The 23,536-nt window shown below is 45.6% G+C and overlaps 1 protein-coding gene across 1 annotated transcript in view; it reads left to right on the top strand.

Annotated features, from left to right (window-relative positions):
- RBM48 (RNA binding motif protein 48) overlaps window positions 1-23,536 on the top strand; it is a 106,177-nt gene that overhangs the window by 17,498 nt on the left and 65,143 nt on the right. The window contains exons 2-3 of the mRNA XM_086941866.1: window positions 20,187-20,377; window positions 22,739-22,884. Coding sequence (XP_086797992.1) covers window positions 20,187-20,377; window positions 22,739-22,884 — 337 coding nt within the window. The remainder of the gene's footprint in view (window positions 1-20,186; window positions 20,378-22,738; window positions 22,885-23,536) is intronic.

The following is a 23,536-nucleotide window of genomic DNA, read 5'->3' on the forward strand; positions in this document are numbered from 1 at the left end:
TCAGCCCTCAGACTTGTCTACTTCCGCCTTTGCTTAGGGACTTTTTTCTATTCAACTGCCTCTATTTAACTGTCTTGATTCAAAACGACTAGTAGAGTTCAGTAGCATACCAGAATTGCATTCTACTTGTTCAATTGTCTCTAATTAACTCTCTTGATTGAAAACGATCAGTAGAGGTCAGCAAAATACCAGAATTGCTTTCTACTTAGGGACTTTTTTAGTATTTCTCTGGCAACTGCCTAAATTTAACTTTCTTGATAGAAAACGACTAGCAGAGGTCAGTAAAATACCAAAATCACTTTAGCATTCCCTAGATTCCAGGCCATAGAAACTTGTATTCAACGAGCACCCATTTTTTTCAAATGTTGTATTTTCAGTGATATGACCACTGAGTGGGCTGATTTTATATTAAAAACAGAGCTTTGGACAATGCAATTTCCCTCTAATAGGCAGTATTTCTCTCCATGTGTTCCCATACCTGGCGTGGTCCGCAGTTTGGTGCTTCCCTTTTCCTCCATGTTAAAGAACAGTAGATGTTTCAGCACCCATTCTAATGTGCTGCATTGATAAATACATATAAGGTCCCAAAGGCGAGACAGATTGCATTCCAAATGCTTGTTTTTCTGTAGATTTTGTGACTTTATCACCCTGAGACTCCTCCCAATTTGGCAAACACAACAAGATGATGGATGAAGTGCTGAAACTTTTCAACCACTCACCCCCAGTCACGGATCGGTGTTTAATCCATTGTACTTTTGCTCACTATGCCACCCCAGTTTGGACCCAGCCAAATGCAAATTAGTCATGACTCTGTTCCCTCATGGAAACAATCCAGCCTAAACTGCCAGGCCAGGTCCTCCCTGGACTGGAAACAAGCATCCTGGGGCCAGTTTCGAGGTATTACCCCTCATCAGCCAGGATTCAGTAGTACAGCGAGCAAGGGACCCATACCTGAGCATATCCTGTTGCCACTTAGGTCGGACATAGCAAACACAACAAGATGATGGACGGAGTGCTGAAACTTTTCAACCACTGGGTTTAATCAATCGTTCTGTTGCTCACTTTGCCACCGCAGTTTGGTTACCCAGCCATATGCAAATCAGTCTTGACCACGTTCCTCATGGGAACAATCCAGCCCGAACCGCCAGGCCTCCTCTCATCAGCCAGAACGATGATGGATTCAACCCAGATCTGTAACTGGGGGTCAGTGTTTATTCCTGAACAAATGGCCAGAGACCGCTTCCTCTGAGAGATACCACAAGGAAGGAGAAAATATATATGTCTTTTTTTTAAAGGACCCTCTATTAGTGCACAAGGTGCTACTGCTGCTCAACTATGCTTTACCATGAAAAAGTGGAGTGGAGGCCTATTTCCCTTGTTAGCATTAGAGCCCAGGTCACCCTTGCTAGTAGTAAAAAAATCTATATTTGGATAAAAGTAAAATATCCTTAAAAGCATTACAAATTGAATCCACAAATCGGTACATTGTAATTAAAAAATTTCAAAACATATTTTACCACAGTTGAACAGTAAAAATCTATCGGCACCTGTTACTCGATTTATATTGCACCTTAAGAATTAAAACAATTGTGTAATAGACAGCGATAACACTTAGTAAAAGGGCAGGGGGATTTTGATGTACTGACGTTTGACAGCTAAAACTCATAATTTTCTTTTTTTAACTTAAAACTAAGGGCTAAAATGCAGCTTAGGTTGGGCCAATGGACAGGACAGAGCGGGGGATTACTGCTCCTTCCGCCTTTGCTGTAAAGATGCAGTGTGCATCCTTGCTGCTTTTTAATTCAAATTGGCAGAAAGTATGTTGGTGCTGCAGGTAAAGTGGCAGCAGGGCCCAGCGGTATGAAGAGCCAACAAAACCCAATTATAGCTGTTTTACCTTCCTTCCTTGCTTGCTTGCATTTGGGCCCATTACACTCCTGCTGATCCAGTGCTGTTTTGGGCCTCGGAGCAGTGGCCCATGGAAGTGGATCATTGAAGCAGAGTAGACTCCTTCGTTTGCACTCAGAGAGGTGGCAGAGAGGCGGCTGTGGCTAGATGAGAGTCTATGTTTTAAACACAGGGCAGAAGAGATTGCCCTCTTTGCAGTCTGTAGCTATCATTAGTGAAGCAGGTGCAGCAGCATTGGTGCATAGGGCTGTCTGAGGGGCCCACTGCATCACATTTATGACTGTCTCACTTTAAAAGGGGCATAAGAACTTATTTCCTTTTTAGCATTAAGACCAAGGGCACCCTTGCAGAAAAAGGGGAGACAACGTGTTGGCGCTCATTTCTTTTCTGAAAGCTACAGAGAGCCTGTTTTAAGATTGGAGTGATGTTCAGGCAAGGCGGAGAAGGAGTGAAAGAAGCAATGGAGATAGATAGCCCGGTTCTCAGGGCTGCAGTTATCATTATTTCACCAGGTGCAGTTGCACGGGTGTCCAGGAGTGAGTGGGGCTCACAACACTCCAAATAAATTATGGCGAGCGTTGTTTTTGGGTATATACCTGTTTTTGTTCAATGCATTTGGTTGTTTTATAAGTCCCATATTTATTGTGGTTTATGAGCTATAAAAAGGTACCCCTGAAATGATCACATAAGCCATTCTCTCCGTACAAAGTCCAGCCCTGTCCCTCTCACTCCCTCAATCCATTCTTTAAAGTTTTGAAGGGGGCCCGATTTAAAAACATTTCGCTTAGGGGGGCTCAAAACAAAATAGTTTGAAGACCTCTGATATAGAGGAATGAGGCTAAAGGCTAAGTTCCTTTGTAGGATCATGGACCACCAAGATGACTTGCAATATTATTATAATGTACGACAGTGGGTATATTTTTTCCTTATAATACATGGTCCCAGTATTACCCGACCCACAAACTACTCAAATTCTTGATCTGTTGCTTATTTTCATATGAAAGAGCTAGGATGTTTATAAATATGAAGAATATAATGACATTCTTTAGTGCAAATCTAAGCTCTCCATTAATTACAAGCTGGATTTAAAACAAACATTGTAGCTCGGAATGTGTAGAAACATGCAGAGATATCCTATATTAACCTTTGCAAAAAATAAACATGTTGCCATAAAGGCCTCTTGAGCAGAAGGAAAAACCACGTTTCTTTATTTTTTTTAATATACAGCCTTTATTGGGCTCTGTGACCTGCCTTTCCCCTCAACTGCTGACTCTGGCAGCAGGCATTGTGACATCTGAACTCAACTGTAATAAGCTATTACAGTTGAGTGGCTATGTAATCAATTGTTTGATTACAGGCGACTAGTGACGTCACGAGTCGCCTTTAATAAAGAAACTAGAGAAAAGCTTATATGAAGGGATTACATGTAATGTTATATATCCATCTATCCATCTCAGTGGAGGTCGCTACTAGGTAGTTATAGTTAGGTCAGGGTTTTCATAGGAAGAGCAGTTTTTCAGTTTGCTGATAACTTTGGGGCTGCTTAATAAGTCAACTTTGGGGCTGCTTAATAAGTCTTCACAATACTTTCCCAAAAAATCAAGATAAAAAAAAGAAAGCCAGGTCTATGGTCAAGCTCTATGGGCTGCAAGCCCCATCCTCAGTGAGTTTAGGATCTGCCCACAGGCAAGGCCTTGCAACCTAGGACTTGCTGTCTGCAGAGGGTTGAGTGCATGGCCCAGCTGTATGCCAGGCTGTATGCCAGGCCCTTTCGCTCGTAGTCGTTTTCACTCGGCGTGCTTTGTGGAATCCCTGCTCATCTTGCCATTGCCCTGGTCGGAGGAACTTTCGTGGAGCCTGTGACCCTGTGTGCTCCATCCCTGGGTTTGCTGTGCTGCTGAGGGGTGTGACGCTGAATCGACCACCGGGAGCGGGACTGCGAGGCCCAGAGGTGCTTGCACCAGGACATCGCACGCACCTGGTGCCTCTTCCCGCCCCCTCCTCCCTGAAGGACTTTTAACGACTCGCGGCCCCCGCTCCGCGGGAGCCGCTCGTAGTCGTTTTCACTCGGCGTGCTTTGTGGAATCCCTGCTCATCTTGCCATTGCCCTGTTCGGAGGAACTTTCGTGGAGCCTGTGTGCTCCATCCCTGGGTTTGCTGTGCTGCTGAGGGGAGTGACGCTGAATCGACCACCGGGAGCGGGACTGCGAGGCCCAGAGGTGCTTGCGCCAGGACATCGAGCGCACCTGGTGCCTCTTCCCGCCCCCTCCTCCCTGAAGGACTTTTAACGACTCGCGGCCCCCGCTCCGCGGGCGCCACTCGTAGTCGTTTTCACTCGGCGTGCTTTGTGGAATCCCTGCTCATCTTGCCATTGCCCTGGTCGGAGGAACTTTCGTGGAGCCTGTGTGCTCCATCCCTGGGTTTGCTGTGCTGCTGAGGGGAGTGATGCTGAATCGACCACCGGGAGCGGGAACTGCGAGGCCCAGAGGTGCTATCTACTCCTGATAGGATGGGGGGGGGGGGTGGCTACGGGCACGCTCGATAGTTATTGTACCAGGGTGGCCACTGACGTGGACAGGGAAGCTTCACTGGCGGAGCGCCGGGCAGACCGCAGGCGCTCTATTGAAGGCATGAAAAATAGGGTTGTAATGGACCATGGAAAGCCCAATTTACCATCTAACTTGCCCGCTCCTAATGTAATTGAGGATCCTTTTTCCCTAGAAAGCATTCCCTTGTTATTACGTGACTGTTCCCCCACACCTAGTGTCACTGTGGTCCAGCCTATAAATAGCACACCTCCCCCAAGTTTGATATGCACGGATGCTGATCCTGTACCCGAGATTCCATTCCAAACCAAACCAGCCCACCTAAGACTGAAGAAACCAGCCCCAGTCAAGGCGTACGGCCCCCCACCAACTAAGAGAAGGCGTAAGGCGGGTGGTCCTCAAAAAACCTAAATTAGTCATTCTGACTTCGGGAAACTTCCGAAGCGGATGGAAGATCCTTGCAAGCCTTGCCAGTCCAAACTCCGATTGCTGCAAATGTGCTTCCCACCTCATTACCCTTGTTAACTCCACATGCGTCCAATGTCACTGTATCCACCTTGAACTCTGGCACTCTTTCGCCAAATCAGGTTCCCTCGGTCCTTTCCTTGGATAGTATGGAGCTCCTATTGAGGGCCTTTACCCAACCAATACTAGAAAGGCTGAAGTGGATGGATAAGAGGCTAGAGGACATTGAATCTGTAATTAAAAATGGTGACCCTTCTTCTAAGGGTGGTCTGGGTGTACGGTCACCAACGACAGTGCAGTTGATACCATCTACTGCAAACTGTCCCAAAGCTACACCAGCACCCACGAAGTCTATGGAGCCCAAACAGCAGAGGCTCCAGCATCCAAAACAGGGGAACAAACTAGGGGATTCTGCACCCAATGAGGTTCCAGGAGGGGTGGGAAAGACAACTGTAGGAAATAACTGGGAGAAGAGGGGGGTCTCAGCCATGCCAGGCCACTATTGCAGAGGGGCCCTAATGTAGAACTCCCACCTGATGCTCTTCCCTATGTAGTTGTCCTGACAGGGGTGCCCACTTTACAGGGCAACAAGAGGGAAGGGTTTGATGAGGATTAAAAAAAGAAAAAGAAAAAGAGGGAAGGGTTTGCCCAGTTAAAAAATAAGATAATGCACTGGCTCAGTCAATTTAGACCGCTGACATATAATATCAATGGGGAGATTGTTCATGTTCGGAGGTTACCCTGGCTTGGGAATAGGACAAAAGATATCAAGGGAGATATAGTTGTGGTAAACTTCAGGGACCCCGAGCGGTGGATTATATATTAAACTGGCCTTCGGGCAGTGATACTAATTTGATTGTTCCTCGTTCTTTAACCTATTTCTACCCAAGATCCCTTGTCTTCCCCCCAGTTGATCCATGTGGGAGGGGACCTAATTTCATAAGAAATACTTTACCGTTTATTAATAGGCAAATGCCCCTAGTGCCGCCCAATGTATTTCCTGCAGAACATCTGGGGTGGAACATGGTACCTGCCAGGTCCCATGGTAACACCAATAGGAGAATGGAACATCTTAGACCTTTCACTCCATTAGAAACAGTGAATAGGTTCAATGTGTTTTCCAGTTTAGAGGACTGCAACTGAAGTTTACAGACCAAGCACGCTGGCCTGATCTATGCTGCTCCTTCTGGCTTGGCGGACAGGCATACTGACAGTTCTCTGGTGTGTACACCCCAACCCAGCTACGACTTGCTAAGGGGGTCAGCGTTGTCCTGGGGGTCAGACATGGAAGTTAAACCTATCCGGGGTAATGCTAATAGTTTGCCTCCCGTAGTTCTTGAGGCTCAGTTTGGCCAGGTATCCCTACCAGTTGACTCTTTATCACTGTTATTACCAACTTCAAGCTCTCTGACGTATTCCAACCCAGGGAAACCTGGCTCTGAACGATCAGCTGTTCTGTCAGTTCTCTCTTGGAACGTGGCTGGGCTCCAGAGCAAATTAGACTGTCCCGAATGGGGGTCTCTCATTGACAGACAGGACATCTGAATGTTTCAGGAGACATGGGCAAGGGAGGGGAAAGAGCGACCAGGCTATGCAGCCTTTTCGATTCCAGCACAGTGGGCTGGGAAGGGACGGCCCTCGGGTCTTTGTATATGGGTGGCATCCCATTTGGGTTGCTCCGCAAGGGCCCTTAGTACGGATTCGCTGGATGTCCAGTGTGTGTTGTTGGAGTGGCCAAGTAATACTCAGCTTGCGCTAATAAATGTTTACAGTAGGCCAGTGGGGATAGCGAAGGTTTCGCCGTCCATAGAGGAGCTCTCAGACTTTTTACCCTTCGTTCCCCTAGGTGCTAAGACTCTTGTGGGCGGAGATTTTAACTGTCAATATGAACCGCTAACCTTAGTCCTGGAGGGAGCACTCCTGGAGGAGGACTAACAGTGGGGTAATCCGCAGCTGGTGGGTCCCACCCCAAAACCATAGTCTCCCCTAGCAACCCAAATTCTTGCATTTACCCTCAGTAATTCCTTCAGAGCATGTAATGGGCGGACGAAGGGTGACACCCCTGCAAAATCCACCTTTAATAGACCGGGGCAGCAGTCCCACTTGGATTATATCCTTGTTCAGACAGCCTACCGGGACGAGGTCCTGGATTTTGAGAAACTGCACAGAATGAACAGCGACCACAATGCGCTGGTTCTTTACTTGTCCATCTGCCCGAGCCATAGGGGTGATCAGACGGCGGAGACAGTTAATGACCCGAGATTGGTCTTGACCTCTGACAGGCGTAGGGTGAGGTGGTCTAAGTTTTTGGATAACCCCGCCCGTATACCTGAGTTGTATGCAAGCATTCTTCCCACGCTCGAGAAGGTAGTGGCATTAGCCTCTCTATCCCCGGAGGCAGGGTTGTTCCCTACTCTGGGTACTCTCCATATGGAGATGGTCCAGGTTCTGGCGGAGTTCTTAAACCCAATTGCCCGCAAAGGACCCCGGCGGGCCTCTTGGTTTAACTCTGCCTGTAGAAAGGCGAAAGCTGATCTCTTCTTGGCACTAAAGCAGCCCCGGGATCCAGAGCTAATTAAGTCCAAAAGGGCGGAACTGAAGTGCATTATCCAGCATGCCAAAGTGGAATGGGACGAAGCCAAATGGGATAGTATGCTGAGTACCCTGCAGACTAGAGATGCCAGCAAATTTTGGCAGCTAGTGAGAACCGGGTCTGCAGAGTCAATCCAGGCTGTGGAAGCTAATATAGCCCCTAGTGTGTGGGAGGATCACTTCCGTAGCCTATATGCAGAGGAAGCATCTGGGATAGGCGATCACGGCGAAGGTTTAGCGCCCGAGCAATTTCCTGGTGGGCAAGTGACGACTGTTTCACCTAGTGAGGGGGGCGGGCCAATGCAGTTTTCTCTGAATGAGGTCCTTACAGCGATCTCCCAGCTCCCAGCGGGCAAGGCCCGGGGATTAGACAAACTGCCGGGTGATCTGTTCAGGCACCAGCCTGCTGTGTGGGCTCCGTACCTAATGATACTTTTTAATGCAATTCTGGGGGGATGGCGGTCCCTGGTACTTGGCTGGGAGCAGAGATTGTACCCATTTGCAAGAAGGGGTCTCCTCTGCTCCCAGCCAACTATAGGCCAATCAGCCTCATCGACGTCCCCCAAAAGGTCTTTGCACGGCTGATTCTAGATCGCCTACAAGAAGGGATTGAGGACCATTCTGTCTTGAGTACATATCAAGCTGGGTTTCGGAGAAAGGTGTCCACCATGGATCAAACTTTCCGTTTAGCCATGCTGTTCTGGAAGACGGTGCGGTTGGAGGACGGAACGCTGTACACTGTGTTTGTGGACCTCCGTGCCACGTTTGATTTGGTCCCGTGGAGTAGACTGTGGGCGGTACTCTCCTCCCTGGGTATTCCCCCTGACATTTTAGACATCATCATTCGATTGCACACACACAACTTCGCGCAGGTTAGGTGTGGCAGGTCGGGAGGGCTCTCACAAAGATTCCCCGTTGACAGGGGGGTAAGGCAGGGGTGCGTCTTAGCACCCACTCTGTTTTGCCTCTTTGTTAACGGGGTAATTGAGCATCTAAACCAAGTCCCCAACACAGACGCTCCAAGGCTCGGCGGCAGCAGGGTGCCTGCAATCATGTTTGCGGATGATACCCTGCTGCTGTCGAAATCCCCTATGGGGATTCAGCGTGTATTGGAGTGCTTTGAGACATTTTGCGTAATGCATGGCTTGGAAATTAATGCCCTGAAGACCAAATATATGATTTTTAACCCCCCCCCCCCGTAAAACACGCCCCAACCCCTCTATTGGCCCCAACAGACTGTGACCCTCAATGATAAATTGGAATGGGGTGACCACCAAGCTAAGTGCCAACTTAAACTAGTACAACTGGCAGGGGGAATAACAAGACTAGTTAACTCCAACAAGTCATCGGTTAGACCGATTAGTCCCCCGCTGGAGATTTATAGACTGCAGGCCAGAAGTGCGATTGTATATGGTGGGGAACTGTGGGGCCACGCATGCAAGAAGGATCTGGTCATTGCAGAGAATACTTTCCTGAGACACCTTTTAAATCTTCCTGTGTGCACCCCCCTCTTGCCCCTTAGGTTGGATTTGGGTTTGAAGCCACTGGATCAAATACTGGGGGTAAAGCCACTAACCTTCTGGCGTAGGCTGTGGTCTACCCCTGAGTTAGCCAACTACAGGCTGGAACTGCGGGAAATTCTTGCTCTCCCTGCCATTGAGAGCATACCGTGGTTCAAATATATAAAGACCGAGCTGGCACGGCTAGGCCTGCAATCCCTCTGGAGTGATCCGAAGGCAGCATGCCAGAATTTAACCCGCAAAACCCTAGTGGCAACTTATAATGCATTTAAATTAGCTTCCCGTAATCAGGGTGTATCCACAGACTCACTTGGTAATTCCTTTCTCGGGGTTAAAGACTGCTACAAGTTTGAGAGTGTCCTGGACAATATTTATCCGAATTACACCCGGAAATTGTACCTGCAATGGCGGTATGGCGCTCTCCCAATCAGAGCTTTTACTAGTAAATGGAAGCAGCATTCCCCCGAGAATTGTCCGGGTTGCAGCTGTGGGTTGGAAGATCAATTACACCTTATTTTCTTTTGCCCAGCATACACTGTTCCTAAAAGGATCTGGATAACCCCGCTCTGTAGGAATTTGGGGTTTAGCAACTGCTCTGTGGCATTTAGAATTCTCAAGTCGGATCTCGCAGGAGTAATTGTTTTTGCAGTGTCTAAGTTCCTGGAATCTGCATGGCGTAGGAGAATGTCACTTTTGCCCAGGTCACATTAATGTAGAGCAGAAGTCTTCAAACTTTTTGATGCCGAGACCCCCTTGTAAAACCTTTTTAGGGGTAAGGACCCCCTTCTGACAAAAGTTTCTAGAAACTGGTACTCATCATCATCTTTTGACAACCATAAATGCGCCTGTTAGACCTCATCACATCCATCCATCATTCATCCACCCACACTTTCACACATCCATCCATCCTTTCATCCTTCCATCCATCCATCCATCCTTCATCCATCCACCCTTTCATCTTTCCATCCATACATCCATCCTTTACCCATCCACCCTTCCATCCATCCACCCATCATTCATCCACCCATCTTTTCACACATCCATCCATCCATCCATCATTCATCCATGCAACCTTTTATCCATCCATACATCCTTCATCCAGCTACCCTTTCATCCTTCCTTCCATCCACCCTTTCATCCATCCATCCTTTCATCCATCCACCCTTTCATCCATCCACCCTTTCATCCACCCATTCATCATTCATCCACCCACCTTTTCACACATCCATCCATCCTTCATCCTTACATCCATCCATCCACCCATCATTCATTCACCCACCTTTTCTGTGCCTTTCTCATGGTGGAGGAAGGGGGGGGTCAGTATCTCTCTGCGTGTTTTTCCTTCTTTCCCGATCATGGGAGGGCATCTCTGTGCCTCCCTGCTGGTGGCGGGGGATGTGTCACGGGACCCACAGCTCCAGGCGCGCAATATCCATTGACCTCAAAGGGCAGGCTACACTACAGCCTGCTCCCCCAGCCCCCCTCCCCGACTTCCCCCAGCTCGAAACGGCTTCAGGGACACACACAGCCACACCCAAGTACTTGACAAGTCTTTTACTTGTTAATGAGGCTTCGATGTTTTTCACACCTCGGTGTGAATTAGGCCTCGCCATGAGCACCCTCATCAGCCCAAGCCAGGGACAGAATCTGCGACCCCCTTCAAAGGACTCCACAACCCCCCTGGGGGTCGCGCCCCACAGATTGAAGACCTCTGATGTAGAGTGTCAGATTGCGAGCATTTTAATTGATGACCCTGTACTGTTTTATAGCTGTATTTTTATTCGAAAATTTTTTATGGTAGTGTTTCAGTGTTTTAGCATTGGTTCTTATTTGCAGCTATTGGGTTTAGTGACTGATTGGCGGGACCTCCTTCCCTGAATTGTTATTTATGTGCACTTTTTTGTATCTTCAAATTGTATGTATTTTATGTGGTATCTTTTATGGCAAAATTGCCAAAGAATGATGATGATGATGATAACTTTCGGGCTGCTTAATAAGTCAACTTTGGGGCTGCTTAATAAGTCTTCACAATACTTTCCCAAAAAATCAAGAATAAAAAAAAAGAAAGCCAGGTCTATAGTCAAGCTCTATGGGCTGCAAGCCCCATCCTCAGTGAGTTTAGGATCTGCCCACAGGCAAGGCCTTGCAACCTAGGACTTGCTGTCCGCAGAGGGTTGGGTGCATGGCCCAGTTGTATGCCAGGCCCTTTCGCTCTACTCCCTTTGTGCATGGACATAGTCCGTGTGTAGAGGCCGTTGACTGCCCATGGCAGGCTGAGGGCCCGGCTCTGCTGTCAACTCCCACTGTGATTCACCAAAGGCTGTGGAGAAGGATTTGGCAGCCCTGTGGTGAATTGGGCACAGGGCCTGTCCACAGGCTGAGACAATTTCCGCAGCCAGTTGTGGGCTGGGTTTGGTTGCTGCACACAGCCACCGACCCTGCACAGCAGGTTGGCCACCCTTAGAACAGGCTCTATTGCCAAATGCCACTATGCATAGAAACGAGATTTTTAATTAATACGAACATCGTAAGAAAATGAGTCACTGGAAAAAAAACTGTAAAAAACGTATTTGTGGTTACCAGTTTCTGCTAAACAACTCTTGCAACAGAAGCCATAATTCAAGCATTTTATTTTAGTAACAAATCAGGTTATTAGTTTATTAGTTTGTTAGGCAACAACCACAATCCTTGTCAAAGTGAACCACAAAAGTCACTAAATTACCCTGAGCTTAACCCTGGTAGATGGCACAAAGCAGTCAGGCTTAACTTGGAGGCAAAGTGTAACGTTATGCAGCACACAAACAGTAATAAAGGGAAAAAGCAACAAAACGGTGGGCTTGGTGCCTACGAATGCCTTTTTTTTTAGCTTGGCAAAGGTGTCTAGGTCCACCCAAGAGGATCGTGGGCACTTGCGTGGGTTCTCTGAGGGGGAGGCAGAGGCAGACCCTGGAGGTTTTGCGGCCAAAGCCCCAGCAGGTTCGAGACCGCTTTTATGATGGGGGGCATCCACTGCGTCGCTGATCTCGATGATGGGGGAAGCATGATACGTCTTCCTCTTCCGCTTAATAGTCCTCTTAATCCTCCATGTGGGCGGAGGGGAGGCCTTGTAAGTCCTATAATCATATGTGAGGACTAGGTACCCGGGAAAAGCCCTTGCAGACAACCCGCCCTTAGTCTTAAACGGGCACTTATGGGGGTGGTGGGGGTGGAATGGCAGCCTGGGGAGTGTCTGCACTTATGTAGGAGTCACTGCCCCTAAAATAACCCTAACCCGCCAGGTGTTCTGGTTCCAGGTTGACAGAGCCACCCAGTTTGTTGCCACTGCGGAGGGAGGTGTTCAGCAATGCTGGGAAACTGGTGTGCACTCCACAGTAGAACAAGCATTGGAAATGCAATAGGGCTCGCATTAGGAAAGTTTGAGCTATTGGTCTTATAAATTAAACTTTTTTTATTTATGTGTTATTTTAAAAAAAAGCTAAATTAATAGCTTTGTCATTTACAATGCCAATAGTTATAACTTTCGCAAATGTGACACCTATAGCATTTGTAAGGCAACATGTTTTGTATTTACGTGACTTAGATGTTTTGATATTACAAATAACAATGGCTTTTAATTTTTTTAAATAATTAATACTTAAATAATGTATTTAATTTGTAATGGCAATAGCTTAAACTTTTGTAAATAACTTTTGTGAAGATTATGTTCAGTGTTTTTTATTGTGACGAAAATCCAAGAACAGAAGTGAAATATTAACATCTTTTTGTGATTTGTAATAAAGCGTGAAAGCTTGAAAACAGCTTGAAACATTGAAAGAACATATTTGAACCAGTGATGCTGTGGTTGCGCTGAGTGATGCTGTGGTTGCGCTGAGTGATGCTGTGGTTGCGCTGAGAGATGCTGTGGTTGCGCTGAGAGATGCTGTGGTTGCGCTGAGAGATGCTGTGGTTGCGCTGAGTGATGCTGTGGTTGCGCTGAGTGATGCTGTGGTTGCGCTGAGTGATGCTGTGGTTGTGCTGAGTGATGCTGTGGTTGCGCTGAGTGATGCTGTGGTTGCGCTGAGTGATGCTGTGGTTGCGCTGAGTGATGCTGTGGTTGCGCTGAGTGATGCTGTGGTTGCGCTGAGTGATGCTGTGGTTGCGCTGAGTGATGCTGTGGTTGCGCTGAGTGATGCTGTGGTTATGCTGAGTGATGCTGTGGTTGCGCTGAGTGATGCTGTGGTTGCGCTGTGTGATGCTGTGGTTGCGCTGAGTGATGCTGTGGTTGCGCTGAGTGATGCTGTGGTTGCGCTGAGTGATGCTGTGGTTGCGCTGAGTGATGCTGTGGTTGCGCTGAGTGATGCTGTGGTTGCGCTGAGTGATGCTGTGGTTGCGCTGAGTGATGCTGTGGTTGCGCTGAGTGATGCTGTGGTTGCGCTGAGTGATGCTGTGGTGGTGCTGAGTGATGCTGTGGTGGTGCTGAGTGATGCTGTGGTGGTGCTGAGTGGTGCTGTGGTGATGCTGGGGTGGTGCTGTGGTGATGCTGGGGTGGTGCTGAGTGATACTGGGGTGGTGCTGAGTGATACTGGGGTGGTGCTGAGTGGTAGAGTAAATATATTTGCATAGTGCTATTGGTATGAGCTTGCGACAACGGAGAACGAGTTAATTGGCAATAAAAAGTGTGAGCCTAAAGGAGGGACAGTGTGACAAGTAGAGAGAAGAGACTGCTTATGAAGTACTGGTGGGAGAGCCGTATAGAGAGACTGAATGAATGAGATGGAGAGACTAAAAGGCTGGGATGAAAAGAGGGTTAGGCTGAAAAACCGAGAGCCTCTGGTGAAAGGAGGGACAGAATTAAGAAGAGAGAGATAGCCCATGAAGTACTGGAGGGAAGTGCCATTAGAAAACAGTTAAAGGCTGGGGTGAAAGGAGGAGTCAATTAAGAAACTGAGAGCCTCTAGTAAAGAATAGGTACAGAATGACGAGGGGAGATATAGCACATGAAGTACTGGAGGGTAATGCCATTAGAAGACTGTTAAAGGCTGAGGTGAAAGGAGGAGTCCACTAAGAAACGGAGAGCCTCTAGTAAAGAGGAGGTACAGTGTGACGATATGAAAGAAGTGACAGTAGGAGGGGAGACACAGCACTGAAGTAGTGGTATTGTTTATGTCTTTTTACACATGTTTTGTTTGCAGTGGAGCTTTTTTTAAAAAAAAAAAGTAAATTAGAGTTAAAGCTATATTGAGGGTGTAAATCAGGCGATCGGCGCTCAGGAGACAGCGGGAAGGGAAGTGGTTCAGGGTGGGGAGATGAAAGGCTGGGACAGGAGAGCAAGTAAACAGCGGGGTGGGAGGGTGGTGGGGGGGTGATCTGGGTACTGGAGAACAACCAGCTGCTGGCCCAGCAGTTTCAGAAAAGCAAATCAATTGATTTGCCAGTGTGAAATAAAGAAAAGTAAATATGTTGTGAGAGCACTCAGTTTTAAACAATGAAAGGAGCTCTTAAAGAACAAAGCGTCGCCGTTTTTAAATAAATAAATAAGATTGCGAGGCGAAGCTGATTGCTCGCTGCCACACATTCCTGTCTATTTTCCCATTAGTTTACTTCTGCGTCTGATTATAAACAAATCATTAGGTAAATGAGGCTTTTGGATCAGACAACAAAATGTTTACTTTTAATTGTATGAGTCATGCACTTTTGTCCACGTTGCTGTTCCAAATCCGTAGATTTTACAATAGCTTGGCCTCCTTTTCTCAGTTTTTTGTGAAATACCAATATGACCTCAGAAAAGTAGTTATTTTTATTAGATTGAGTTTTGAGCTCTTATAAAATTAGATATATACAAAAACATAGTATTCAATAGTGTGTGTTGGCGCTCGTGAAAACAACACCTTTACCTGAAAAACTGCTTCTCTTAATCGAGCGGCACAAGAAAGAGACCCCTAATGCGTGAAATGTTTGCCTCAATGTAATGTGAAATATTCTAAATAAAAATTGTAGTAATATTGTTCCCTAACCCCAGAGCCTCCTGGCCTGTCACCCATGCATTACAAAATGCAGGCCTGCCTAGAAGCACCCCTGCTCCCTGTCCATATGTTCTGCATTCATTGCTCTTGGGAGAGAACAGGTTATTTTTGTATATAATGTACCTGTTTTACATTGCCCTGGCAGACAGGTGCATGTCCAGTTAAAAGAGTACATCACGCTGTAAGCCATGTTTGGATTATTTGGACGTGTATGAGAAAGGTAGCCCCGACGCGTCTCGGCTGCCCCGCAAAGATGGCTGATTAGAGTACAGTATGTCGCCATTGTGGGTGGGGGGAGCGCAGATGATGGCTCATCTGTCTTCCCCGCGCAAGCATATGATGTTAGATACAGATTGACACAGAGGATGGTGACGGGTTGTTTTGGGGCCAGGAAATGCCAATTAGCGAGCTTAAAGAGACAAAAGAAAGCAAGCCTGAACCAGTGGTGTTTCTCCGCGGAAAAGCAGGTTGATGTCAGGATGTTGCAAGTCAGTGTTTCAGACCTTTCACCAGTGTGTCAAAATCGCACTTCTCTCTTCAAAGCCTTCATGCCAATCACCACCTTGGCCAGAAACGCGGAATCTTTCAACTCTGAATCCCACGTGTACATAGGCTTGCTACCCGCATGTTACTGCCTTCCACAAACTAACTGTGCACTGAACTATCTCAAAATAAACAAAAGATCCGATTTTCCCTCCAAGAAAACAAGTGTTTCCAGAGTTAGTGGCGCTGGGTGTGGTGTAATGTACCCAAAACATCAAATGATAGTAAGAAACTACCGCCACCCTCTTTACGCCCCACACTCCGGGTGGGAGGGAGCAGGCTCGTGAAGAGAACTTTAACCTTTGTTCACACAAAAGGCCAGCGGCAGACTGGGAGAGGGGAGGGTGGATGACTCAACAACCTCTCAACCCCCGAGTTTCCTGGAATCAGAGCCTTCCAGAAGTTTATTTACAACGCGAGGAGGCGGAAAAGAACATAAAAAATTAAGGACGAGGAGGGGCTCTCGTCCGCACTGAGCTCGCAGAAGTGTAGGATGAAGACAGAAAAGAGGTCGGCACAAGAGAGGAATGCCGGGCTGAGCGGCTTGGTTGGTTTACCAGAAGTGGACAAAGAAAACCAACTTTCATAGCTTGCTTCCCTCCTTATCTCGAATTCTCCATCCTCCACCCTTCACCCCCCTTTCCCTTTTTTCACGGACTCTCCCGCCTGCTGCTGCCAACCACCAAATGAATACAAAAGTCGCATTTACGCCTTTTAAAGACAACAAACAAGAAAGTATACTGAACATTTAAACAACAGAGTACACTGCAATGATCTAGGGGCAAGCTGCGAGGAAACGGCGACTTCCTTTTAGTAAAACATTAATCCAAATATTGAAAGGAGAGGAAAAAAACTCCTCCCGCCTTTCTACTTCACTCATATTCCTCTCCAAACACAAACTACAAACTTTCTAAATCAGTGCACTTCTCAAAAAACAGACGAAGATGGCTCCAGCTACAACAAAGGACTGGGGAGAGAAACCGGATTTAAATGTTTTTTTGCAAATAGCTAATCACATCCCACTGTTCCTAAAATGAACAGCAGCTATCAACAGGCAGAGAACAGTCCTACAGCCGAACAGAACCATAGTAACCAGTTCATTATTAAATGTGTTCTCCTACCAGGCTCTGAGTATTGCTTAAAGTAACTTCTAAAGCAGCCCCCACCCCGCCGAGGAGAGCCCTGCCCCGTTCTTTATTAAAACCATCACGGGGGTTTGCCCGCCCTGGGAGAGAGGGATTTCTTTTTTGCTTAGCTCAGCAAAGCTCAGAGCTGAGACAGGAACAAAATAAGCACAGGAAGAATGCGAATTGTGAGTTTGGTGTGGGGGCGCTCCACTCACTACACCTTTCGACCCCCACCCCTCCCCCCCACACACACATGACGAAGTTGAAAGCAGGACATTTGCGGGGGGGGGGGGGGTGACGACGACGACAGCCTTCGTGTATCTTTAAAAAGTAAAAACAAAAAGCGACAGTACTATAAGCAGAAAATGCTACTCACAGAGGGTGGAAATGGGGAAAGATTTCAGCAAATAAGGTGCAAAACAAAGAAGTTAACACACTAGGACTCAAAAGGACTGTGAGAACCAGGACAAGAAACGCGCAACCCCGGTGCACTCTCCGGGAGCGGCGAAAAGTGTGCAAGCGGGAGTCTCGCAGAGAAGTGTGTTCTAAGGGTGCACAGACGTGTTTAAATGATGGGTACAAGCAGATAGGGGTGACTAGAAGAGTGAAATGCGAGTACACTCTCGGAGGTAGAAATAAACTGGAAATTACACAGGGGAGAGAAGAGGTTACTCACAGAAAGTGAGTAATGGGGGACAGGCAAAGTGAGGGTGTAAGTTTAGGGTACTCACGTACACTGGTGTAAAATTAGGGTAATCACCACAGGGTGGAAAAAGAAAGGGGTTAAGAGAAGAAGTAAAATGAGAATACTAGCAGAGTGTGGAAGAGAAGTAGTGGCAGATCGGGGGCATTGATACACAGAGAGGATAGAACAAGCGAGTAATGACAAAGGTGTAAAATGATGTAAATACAAGAGGATATTCACAAGGAGTAGGGGCAAAAAGAGGGTACTGGCAGAGAGGCACTAACAGAGACGCACGGGGAGCAGCAGCCTTTGATGTGCCGGCCGGCCGTGCAGTGAATAATTAGGGGAGGAGAAATGCCAGAGCGCACGCCGGGGTAAGCTTGTGGAGGGAGGCTGGTGGCTTTGATGCTGTGCACGCGCTTTTTCACGGGCACAGCATCAAATCGCCAGTTTAGTTAAGCTCTGGATAAGCTCCAATATGTCTCGACATCTGCAATGCTTGCGCATTGGCAGAGGTCGAGCCCTAACAAAAACGAGCACCTGAAATTGACATGAGAGGGGTGCTTGCCGTCTAGCGGTTGGTGGACTCCAGCCTCAAAGCCCACAGGGTGAGGGAAATAAATTGGTGAGCAGCCGCAAAGGGGCATAGAGGCTTTCCCGTAACCGCTTATGGGCTCGAGGCCTAAACGCTTCACTACAACAACAAAATCAAGCTGAATAGCACAAAATAAAACTGCAATAAACCTGCAAGGGGACTGGAGTCTCAGCACTTAACTGAAACGGGCTGCAAGCGGCGAAGAAAGAGGGTAATAGAAGAGGGACCACAACTTTTACAGATACTCGCAACACTTGATTGGTTTTGGACTTGTTTCTTTGCAACTTCTTGAAAGTTTCTGTTGACATGTTAATATGGCAGCTGTAATAATAAACACAGAAAATATAGCATAATCCTCGCCTTCGGGTTCTGCCATAGAATCCCTTCCCTACATACTTAAATGAGCAGAGTTACTAATTCCCACATTTATATTGATGCTGTGATTAGGTCTGGGTAGTTAAATTCCAATCCCTTCAGAAATCAAAGGTTACACAGGTACTGCAGTATTTATCTCACCATGCTGTTTCATTCTGAATGGATTGCACCTGGTAAAATCTGCTGATAATTATAGGGAAAAAGCTAGGTAAAAACGGTAAAACTGAGGATTTCAGTTCTATAAATAGCTGAATCAATAAGTTATGCCTCAGTTCAACGGCCAAACTCGGAGTATGATGTACTTACTGCACTGGGTAAATACTTCTCTCAACAGTATTGATATTTATTGGGTGTGTTAAATATCACCTAATCAGGGCCTGTGTGTCTTACTATCTCCCTAGAGCTGTCTTTTTTTCTGTAAGATTACTGGAATTATCATTAGCACTTTTGTGTTGCAATTGGGGGCCTGACGCATAATTACAATCTATACAAGTAAGTAGCTATCTATCAACCCAGCTTCTTCACAAGTGATCAGGGAAGCATTTCTCCAATCAATGACATATGATTTAAGAGCAAAGAGTGGCCCTTGCCCACTAATTGGAACTGTACATCCGGAAAATGCACTAAAGGGTGTCTCTGGTGGACACCTTCACCTCTACAGTCTGGGCTTAATCCCCAGAGTGCTCGGGGCTCTGTGACCTTGCAGCACCTTCTCCTCATTCTTCTCTCAACTCACTGGGATCACCATCTTTACGCAAACATTATAAACTGGTTCAGGTTAGGCCAGAACAATGGGGCAGCAACAGACTGCATTCAGAACATTGAAACATTAACTCCGGACAAGCTAATGGCACATTTGATTTTGATAGTGAAACATCCATTTTGAATATGTAACATAACAGAAAATCCTACAACAGAACAGCTGCATTGTGACAATGCAGGGTAAAGCTAGAGTCACTGTCCAGTGTGAGCTCCCGAAGGTACCTCCATTATACCTGAAAACATTACTTTATGAACATGTGGATGGATATATTTACCACAGGAAGATTAATTCGCCACAATGAGGGGTTTGGGATAGAAAACTGGCTGTGATCGAAGCCAGGGAATCATCGGATCTCCTAAAGTGCAGAGGAGCATCAGGACTGGAACCCAGGAGCCATATTTATTGGGTCTGCCTTTGCCACTAGCTTGGGCTTGCTCCCCAGTAACTCCCCATTTAGCACTAGATATTCCTTCTGGGGCCATATTGCTCTTAGTTAAGAGGATTGTTGGACATGGCAATGCATGTTATTTGGCTACTGTTTTTAGAGCAAGGAACCAGTGACTGTGCTTTAAGTCAAGGAAGCCAGCCTGGCACATAGGTCTCTTCTGGAATTAAAATTACAGGGGGCTCAGGTGTGCTTGCAAGAGTCCTTTGTGAGTTATCATTGTAATCAGAGCCTCAAAGCAACTGTTTAATGTAACAAATCTATATGAAATATGTGTAAGTACAGCATCAAAGGGAATGTTTGTTACAGTGGGTATATTGGGCAAGGATCTGCAACTCATCACATTCCTCTTGAAAGAACAAGGCTCCATAAAATATTGTGTAATTTCATAAACATTTGGATTTTATTGACTTTATTAACTGTCCGCAAAGTTTCTTAGTTTATGGCACACAGTTTCCAAATAAAGTTACATTGAAGTACGTTAATAAAATAGATGAATGGGAAGCAGCAATGCGTGTTTTCAAGTATTTATTGTTCTTACATTTTATCTTCTGTGGTGCATATTTAAATGGCAGTTGAAAAAGTCATGAAATTTAAATACGTTATTTTTACTTTTGCAGGTATATACAATTAACTTGGAGTCCCGTTATTTGATGGTGCAAGGTGTACCCGCAATTGGTGTCATGAATGAGCTGATAGAACATTTTGCATTATTTGGTACCATTGAGGAGTACCATGCCCTGGATGAGTATCCTGCAGAAGAATTTACTGAAGTTTACCTAATCAAGTTTCATAGATTGCACAGTGCCAGGTACCATCATTTTGCTCATTATTTCCCACAACCCCTGTAAGTGCTCAAAGCCGAAGATTATAATCAAGTCTTTCGAACTATGTTTGCTTTTCGCTTATTTCTCCAAATAAATAGAGCAGTAAATAAATAAATTTTGCAAAGGGCAAAGTTGTTGATAACGCCTATAAATATCTGTAATACAACTGAATTCTGCAGTAATGTTCATTTACTTTGTTTCTACCACGTCAGGAGATTTGCATTGTGCCCTTCCTTGTTTCTGTTTATTTCATGTTAGTTACCTCTCATGTCATGCAGACAATTATTGCTTAAGGGTACCAACTATCTGATGATATAAAGCAAAGGAGGCTTTTCATTTGCTGCAGTGTAAAACGTAGGATGCTATACAAATCGACATCAGACAACTGTCTATAACTTTGTCAACGATTTTGCTAGATTTATGATACTATCTTTTTTTTTATCTGTCCAAACACTGCACCTCAAAACATCAACTGATTTTCATTGCCAGTCCCATTCTTTGCAGAGGAGGGGACGTTGTAACTCCAGCATCAACTCAGTTTAGTTGATCTTAAGCCAATTTGCAAAGTATAGAGATCAGCTTTACCAGTTTTGTCAGATATTCGGATCATGGTGCCTGCTTGGTCACACTTAGTAATTAAGAACAACAAACGTCCTTCTAGGTATCATTTGTCAAATTATAAAAAAACAATTGGGGATTGGCAAAGAATCCAATCAAACGAGCAAATAAATGTAAACATGTTAGGAGATCTAGATTTGGTGCAACAATCTTTTATATGCAAAGTATATACAAAAGGATCTATTACAATATAATTGCTCTGTGAATGACTGAATCCAGCTGACATCTCGTCTGTGTAAGAATTCAGCAGGATTCAGTCCACTGCAACAGCCTAGGAGCCCGACTTGCTGTATAAGCAATAACTCGAGTCTAGAACCTGGTCATTGGACATTGCCCCAGTGAGAATTGGCATGTTCCTGGTTTCTTTCTCCAGCTTGGTTAAATTTATGTCATTCAATCCTGAATCCATCTAGTGTTAACACTTTACGTGCTGCCCAGAATTCAGGACAGGGAAGGTTTCTTCACCTGTCCAGTTAATTGGTATCTACTTATAAGCTCTGCAAAATGTTTTTTGACCTGATGATGACTCTAACATTTTTCTGAGGGTCCAAACATCGTTCACAGTATTGGGCATTGATTAGCCCTACAATAGTCCTTCTCTACTGTCTTATTCATGATCATGTTATATTATCTTTTATCGGTGCACCCACTTGCTCAGTGTGTTAACTTATTTCACAGAGCATCGTTGGGACTTGTAGATCCTTTTGTACATACTTTGTATATAAAGGATTATTGCAAAGAATCTAAACAATTTTACAAATGACACATAAAGGACCTTTGTTGTTCTTAATTATTACATACTCTGTCCTTGTTAGGTCCAAGGGAAGCTTCTGCAGTTTTTATAGCTTGTTCACTCTTGCCTGTATTATTGTTCACCATTTCTTTTAAAGATGCTCATTTGTGGTTTGTGAATGATCGACTGAGAGTGTCAGAAAAACTGCTGTTGTTTGTTCATAGCCTTAAAAGAAGCAGCACAAAAGATTTTTTCCTTTTGAGTTCCAAGACTGCAGTCTAGGTAAAATCACACAATCGAAACACTGCACATAATTCTGTTTTACTTGATTGCAGTGGTATATTTTAGACGTTGTCATGCTATCATAGCATCCTTGTCATTTACAGCCTCGAGAGAGAGACTGGTATCATCTACAAATATACCTCATAAGTCCTTGCAATCTTCAATTAATGTTGGAATGAGGGCTCTCTTCTCAGTCCATAATGCACGGCCCAAATGCCTTGTTAGTCGGATAGAATTTATATTTAAAGCTAGTACACGTGTTCAAAATTCTGGGTTTCTCATCTTTAAGTCAGTTTATGTGAAGGTTTGTTCATTAAAGGTATCTTACCACATCAGTAACTGCTCTCATATCTCATTACCTAATCTTGCTAAAATACTGTCATAGTTTACTATTGAATATTACATTTAACCTATAAATCCCAGTAATCTACAAAACACCCATCACCCAGAAACGCCTCACTGGTTTCCCTCATGGGTGAATCCAGTGAAGATGTGCCTATAAACAGTTGCATATATTTTTGTTTTGTGCAGGTAATATTCTGGGAATGTATATGTAAATAAATGTTGATATAATTTAACATTTTTGTAGAATATATTTTCCTGAACAAATTAAAATAATAAATATAAACCGGTCTGTCTATTTGAGAGGTACAGCATTATTGCATCTCCATAGGGAAAGGATAAAGAAAATATGTAATATTTTTTTTTGTAGGGTGGCAAAAAGAAAACTGGATGAGCGCAGTTTTTTCGGAGGTGTACTTCATGTGTGTTACGCTCCAGAATTTGAAACTGTTCAGGAAACACGAGAGAAACTACAAGACAGAAGAAAATATATAGCCAGAGCAACGTCCAATAAAGGTGGGGTTCAGAAATTATTGCTCAAGGTTGTATTTTGATCAATTTAGAGATATACTGAGTACGATTGTCATCAATATGTTGTGGCATTATAAGGAGAGAGGTGCCCGAGAGGACACAATTATAGTGGGCTCAGTTGCACAGGGAGGCCTTGAACAGAAGGGCGGCTACCCGTTGGTATACAGTCCCCCCTCATCTCCCTTAAGGCATACCCACAGTGTCTGCTGCTGGGTTTCGTATTTGTTGGATAGATACAATGGTTTGGATGGGAACTAGATGGGAGAAGCTAGGTCCTGTTCTTTGGGGGAAGGGGGGTGTGGGGAGTTTGGGGGAGAGTTGGGGAGGGGCAATCACCGATGCAGACACGGAGGGGCGATTCCAATTGCACAGGAACCTGTGGGAGAATGGGTGATTCAGCCAATTTGAGATGTATAACCTGGAATGTGAGGGGGCTACATACCATGACAAGACACCATAAGATCCACGCCTATCTAGTTCGCAGGGGAGGACACATTGCACTGCTCCAGGAAACACACTAAACGATGGCTGAGGGTATAGCGCTACAGCGAAGATGGAGTGGTCAAGTGTATAGCACCACATACTCTGCTTTTGCGAGGGGAGCGCTGATCTGGATTAGAGCGGGGGTCCCATTTCA

Source organism: Lissotriton vulgaris, chromosome 10, assembly GCF_964263255.1.
Source record: "Lissotriton vulgaris chromosome 10, aLisVul1.2, whole genome shotgun sequence".
NCBI classification, from domain to species: Eukaryota; Metazoa; Chordata; class Amphibia; order Caudata; family Salamandridae; genus Lissotriton; species Lissotriton vulgaris.